The following is a 6,486-nucleotide window of genomic DNA, read 5'->3' on the forward strand; positions in this document are numbered from 1 at the left end:
GCAATTCCATGGCAGCCTGAGCCAATTTAAGCTTTTCTCTGCCTCATTCTCTTTCTTTGTGATGTCTTTGTGCTAGCACAGGCACTTTAGCAACTCAGTAGTGGGGCAGTTCAGAGTGCTGATCGAAAACTAATTCTAAACACTGATTCCAGTGCTGGTAAGTGATGAATTGGGAATGAGCAGCAGGATAGGATTGTCAGGAACGTGGCAGTCAGTATTTACGTTTGAAAAAGCTGCTGTGAAACTGACTCTGAATGGAGGTTTTCATGAAGAAACAAGCATAAAAATGTGCTCTGTTACTATAAACAAAGATTTTTTTAAGACTTCCAGTAAATATTTAAAAATCTTAATCTTACTAATGCTAATGAAAGTAGTACATGCTCTGTGATCTTTATAGGAGTTTATTCACTGTTACTTCAAAGTAAACCTAAAGCATTGTTAACAGCTTGGATGCCACAGCTCTAACAAGTAAAATGCTACATTAAAATGTTTACGCTTTGCCAAAATTAGGGTGGATTTTTTAAAGCATAAATGTTTAACAGTCCAACAGTCCACCCTAGAATGTTTCCTTAGGGATGCAAATGGATCTGTGTGCCTAGCTGTTATTTCATAATGTCAGTCAGAGGGCTCACGTGGCCACTTCAGATCCTTGAAAAAGAAACCTTTGCAGCTTTGGATTTGAAAACCATGTTCAAGTTGCAACTCTGGGACAGCTGATCTCCAACCAATAAACCGCTGTGTAGTCTTAGGTACTGGAGGAGATGGAAGCACCTAAAATAAAAGTAATACGTAGAATCCAATTATTAAAAGGGTTTTGATTGTAGTTTCTCTCATGCGACATCCTCTTTTGTACTGTAGTGTGGATGGAAATGAAAACCTATAAAAAATAGTGCTTTTAAATGCAATTTGCTGAATTAATATCCTGAGCACATACTGACATTAGTGTTAGGAAATAAGAATTTTGAAAGATAGCCCAGTTGCAAGCAAGTTTGATTTATAATACATGATAGTTTATAATTTAGAAAGTCATTAGAATAATTTAGGTTCCCTTCTATAGGAAGGCACAGGGAAAGAGAGGTGTAAACCTGCCAAATTCCAATGGACTAACTAACTTTCATATACCACCCTTCTAAAAAAACTCTTTTAGTGCCTAAATTGGTATGTTTAACAGGAAATCAAAACACAAAATATTATTTAGTATTGTATGTTAGCATACTTAAGTTTTATTCCATACCTTTCTAAAGGCTTTACTGGCTTTATGTTATTAGAATCCTATCTTCAGTTTTAGTTTTTTTCCTTAAATAATAATAATACTTTAATAGTAGTTAACTTCTATGGGAGAAATAGCATTTTATACTTCCTGTAATGTATCTGGTAGTAATGCAGAGACAGAGTAATAGTTCTGTGGCCAAATGCTAAAGGTACTACTGACCAAGCTGCCTTTTGCATCAAGAACTACTTATTCATTCCACCTTCTTTCTACTTTAAAGGATGGGTAAGTATCAAGTTAATCTGCAACTAATCTAGCTAAAAAGGAAACAAAACAAAAGCCAACAGGCTCTGTTCACTGACTGCTGCGCTTACTTTGGCTGAATCATCTCAATTGGGCACATTATATTATTTTAGCATCTGGGGACTTAGAGAAATACACAGCAAGAGAACAATGTTTCAGTTCTCTTGCCAGAGTTGCTTCACTTTGTTCTTTGGCCAAGATTAGAAAATGTTTATGATATTTAGGTGGAGCAGTTCCTCTGAAAAGATAATTTTTATGGCCAAAAGTGCCACCCACTGAGCAGGATAATGAAGGGAACTATGTCCCACTTGCAGTCTGGGGGGAAAGGGCTATGAAGAAGCAATTATTAATCTAACCTAGAGAGAACAGATATGATGACTGTTACCATGAGGGTAAATGTGCAAAAAGACACATTGTTCTGTATAAGGACGTAGAAAACTTCTCTCTGAATGTGTAATTACTAAATTACAAGTAATCTTTATCTTCCTTAGCAAATAGACTCTGAGGTGAGATGGAAACTACGATCCCTGTTTCAGTATGAACTAGGCTATGCATGCTACTTCAGCAGCTGATAGCTGTCTGCACGATTTGCTAACACACACATACACCCTCACTGTGCTGAAGCAGAGGTAAACTTGACTGAAATTGGAGTCTTGAGACAAAACTGAAGAACAAGTAGCACTAATGGCAGAAATGCTGCTATTTAATTTCTCTGCCACACTCAGCACTAACTCTTTTGTTTTGATTTAATCTCAGTAAAAGCTTTTACTACTTCCTCGCTTTATTTCCCCACCCTTAGAATCCTTTGAAAGAAAGCTAATTCAGCAAGTAGGAATTTCCAATCTCTTTTGTTTCCTTAATCTACTCTAAGTGGACTAACCTTTCTTTTTGTTAGCATATTCTGTTTCCCCTTTTATGAATATGGTCCTCTCCCAAAGTCACTGATTTAGCTGCCTGCGTAGTTACACTATTTGCTGGTGATTCTGACACGTTATAAGTCAAACCATCAGTCACATTCCACTCTCATTTCCAGCTGTTTGACAACTTTTAGTCTCTGAATATGTGAATATAACTCACATAATATAAAATCAGATAGTTATTAACTGGCCCATTAGAACTGTCTTCTTACTAATTTTTGCTACTAAAGAGAACTGTCTTAAAGCTAGAAAAATGGCTGCATCTTAACCAATAGTTAAAACTGAGTTAAGTTTTGGTAAGGCTTGAAGTAATATAGATGCATATATCTGAGCAATGACTTGTCAGCAGTCATAAACAGCTCTGTGACCACCATTCTGCACTGAGCTGCACTGTTCTGATACTAGATGGGAGTGCATGGGGGAGGTGCTTTACAGAAAGATGATTATATACAGTGATTTATGTACAGTGAAAGCTCTGTGAACTAACAACCATATCCAAAGGGCAATTCCTTGTCTTAAATGAATGCTTTTAAAACATTGCTCAGATTGCAAATACAATTTACTTTGACCTTTAGTTAAAGGCCTGCTTCTACAAGACAACTGATTTTAGAGCTTGTGTGGTTTCTTAAGACAGATATTGCTGCATGGCAATTTTAAAATCTAATTTTCTAACCTTAATGTATTTTTCCACAGGTGTCACAGGTCGAACCTGCAGATGTTCTGGAAGCTCTATCCTGGGGCTTGTATTTTCTTCCTTTTTATCGTGAATCAACTAAAACCGAAACATCAGTGTTAAATATTGGACACTGTCTTTTGAAATACGCTGTAATATGTGATATTGACACCATTCTCCTCACTGTTGCATCTGAATTTCCTGTTCTTTCCATGTAAAACAGGGTCACTTATTGTAGTGCTTTGGAAACTGTTGTAATTTTTTTTTTTGGTTTCTGTTTCAGAAAGTGATATAATTCTGAATTTCAGATGAAAGGCTAAGTATCCCTGAGTGATTCCAACTCTCTTAACTACATCACTGCCCCAGAAAGGGCTAGAAATGTATCTTGGCATGTATCTTATATGACCACAAAATACAGATTGACAAATGCTAAATGCACATGTTCAGCAATAGTAACAATGCGTAGTTTGTCAACTTTTCAGCTGTAGCCTGTGCAAAGGAGATGTGCATGATGGATGTTGAAGCCTAGAGGACCAAAATTTTCCAGGGTGTTAACTTGGATGGCTATAAGAATTTTCAAACACTCCTAGGACAGATTAAGTACTTCTAGCCCCATAGAAAACACATTTATAATTACTCAGGGGCTGCATCAACCCAGTTCTTTAAGCAACAAAATACCGTGATTCCAAATGTACATTACGTGCTACTATATTCTAGTATCTAAACAGCACTGAGAATAGACATCTCTCCAAATATTTTCTTGTAAAATCCCCCACTGAAAATTTCATTAACTAGAACCTTCTCCCCTAGACTTCTAAGCTACCATATGGATAGACAAAGGGGAAATATTTTCCTGTCAGTGTGCATCTAGTCCTCGTTAACACTACTGGAAGTCATGCTTCCCAAGAGAAATATATCAGAATACACACAGCATGTAAATTACCTATTTTATTCAGAGGAAAAGTGAAACTTTGAACCTATCTTAAAAAGTAGTGCACTTGTTACCTCAGAACTTGACTTAGTAAAGCACACTCAGTGCTTTCCTAGTCTTCTGTGCTCTCATAATTTACGTCTACATCAATTTGTGTGCAATTTCATGTGTTTCTTGTAGGCCATTCATTTTTACCTCATCAAGAGGTGTTTTCAAGAATCCCCATTTGTGAGACCATTTTTTTGCAGCCTCTAGCTCAGTTTCAATGCATTTTTTCCTGAAACAGAGAAATATTTTAATTACTTTGTAAACTTCCATTAAAATAAAAGGAAAAACGCAACCCAGCTACTACCGTTGCAAGGCACAGCATGAAGCTTGAGACCTTTCCCTCAAAATCGAGTCTATTCATGAGTTAACTTTCTGACTTGGAGGTAATGGGGAAATTAAACAGTAGGTGTGAAAGCACTTGCAAATTACATTCCTGTTGGGAGGTGGAGGAGGTCAAATGTGCTATGACACACTCGGAAAGTGAGCCCCAATGTCCCTCCATACGTTACGGACCGATGAAGGGCCCCTTGCCCGGCCCCGCTGTCCCTCCTCACCCGCCGGGGAGCACTGCAAGCCCGCGGCCATCACTTGCTTCGCCGGTTCAACCTGGGCTACGCCATTCAGAGGGCCAGACCCCCGGCTGTTTTGCACCTGGCATAGTCCGAGTGAGCACACGCACTGTGCGGACACACGCAAAGTGTGTACAAATTCCCTCAGCCTCCGCCCGCCTCAGAGCGGCATCCCCCGGGCGGCAGGGGAGGCAGGGGCAGTTACCAGTGGTCGTCCTGCTGTACCATGTTGCACGAGTTCGCCGGGTTGCAGCGGCTCTGCGCCATAGCGGGGACCACCGGGGGCAGTGCCCGTGCCGGCGGCCGTTGTGAAAGGGCGGGAAGGGCCGTTGATGGCCTGAGGTGATGGCTTGCTCCAACCGCCCCTTCTGTTTGATGCAGGGTCGGCCCAGAGCCGCGGCTCTCAGGTGAGCGGCTGAACCCGCCCCTCGGGGTTTTCTGGTGTCCCGCAGGAAACCAGTCAATGCTCTCTGTGGTGTGTGGTTTTAAAATGCTTTTCAGTAGGAAACCGCGTTTGGAGTCACCGTCCCTGGAAGTGCTCGCAAATCGTGTAGACGAGGCCCACAGTGACACGGGTTAGTGGTGGCCTCGGCAGTGCTGGGGAGCGGTTAGATTGGATGATATTAATGGTCTGTTCCAGCCCAGTTGATTTTATGATTCAGGGATTAAGCGGATGAAAAGCTGGTACCTTGTTGAGGAGTTAGCTGTGTTTCGAAGAAGAGATGTTGTCTAAACTCCACAGCTTACTGATTAGACAGGCTCCTCTTAGCAGAAAACAGGTATTTGGAAACCTTTTGGGATACTGAGTTGTTAGGAGTCTTTTTAAAATCTAGACAAGGGATAATACTACAGCTGAAAACTAGTAGTGTATTTAATTATTTGTAATGGACATGAGAAATGGTTGAAGGATAATGAGTTTTTATCTATATAGAAATCTGCTTGTTAACATGTCCAAAGCTCAGACTGCATGTGCTATGGTAGGTGTTTGCTTCTGTTCCCTACTTGTTTACCCTCCTATCTCCACTCCCTAGTTCCTCTCAATATATACCAAAATTACCTTTTGGTAATTGTAGTGGGAAATAACATCAGTATTGTGACATACAGTGCCTCTGTGATCTCCTTTTTCTGGCAGATGTTGTCTCCATGCTAATATTAGAAGTTCTGGGAAAGACCTCAACATACTTCATGGGTTACATGTGAGAACCCAAAAAATACTTAGAGTTTGTAATAAGTTCTCTGTGCTCCAATATATTAATATGTTTGGCTCTCCATCAATAGTTTTTTTTTTTTTTTGTATTTTTATTTTCTTGCAGTTGCTTTATAAAGCATTCCAACAACCAATGTAGCCAACTGGCTCTTTGCCCTTATGGGTTTAAATAGTTCCCTGACCCTTTCCTTTCTTTTTGTCTGGAAACTAGCTTGTGCAAACACACTGTAAATAGTTAATGTGACTCTTTCACAGCACTGGACAGTTATTAACCTTATTATAAAATAAATGCAGAAGGGTTTTGACCTAAGCTGAGTGTTTTATAGGTGGTGTGTTGAAATGCTTAATTGCTAGCTTTTTATTTGTATTTTTTTTATAGAGCAAAGGATCTAAAGACCTAAAATATTTGAGTAGGAGAAGGCTGTATATACATTTATTAGTCACTTTTGAAGTACTAAGAACTTCTATTTGAGTAAGAAGAAAAAACTCCTCTAGTCTCAAAATAACCATTAATGCTATGCTTCTGGGTCTCTCAATATCATTAAACTATCAAAAGATAGAATATTTCACTCGCATGCCATTTCTTGATGCTGTAATTGATAATTAGACTGGCAATTAAATCAGCTGG

At 39.4% G+C, this 6,486-nt stretch overlaps 1 protein-coding gene across 1 annotated transcript; it reads right to left on the reverse strand.

Moving 5' to 3' along the window:
- Positions 1 to 615: 615 nt before the first annotated feature.
- Positions 616 to 4,918, reverse strand: CIMIP1 (ciliary microtubule inner protein 1). Its single transcript, XM_005147597.1, has 4 exons — positions 4,857 to 4,918; positions 4,230 to 4,311; positions 3,104 to 3,202; positions 616 to 771 (listed from the first exon to the last, which is right to left on the reverse strand). Exons 1-4 carry the CDS (start codon positions 4,916 to 4,918, stop codon positions 616 to 618), a joined length of 399 nt encoding a protein of 132 aa, XP_005147654.1.
- Positions 4,919 to 6,486: the final 1,568 nt, after the last annotated feature.

The sequence above is a fragment of the Melopsittacus undulatus genome, chromosome 10, assembly GCF_012275295.1.
Source record: "Melopsittacus undulatus isolate bMelUnd1 chromosome 10, bMelUnd1.mat.Z, whole genome shotgun sequence".
In the NCBI taxonomy this organism is placed as follows: Eukaryota; Metazoa; Chordata; class Aves; order Psittaciformes; family Psittaculidae; genus Melopsittacus; species Melopsittacus undulatus.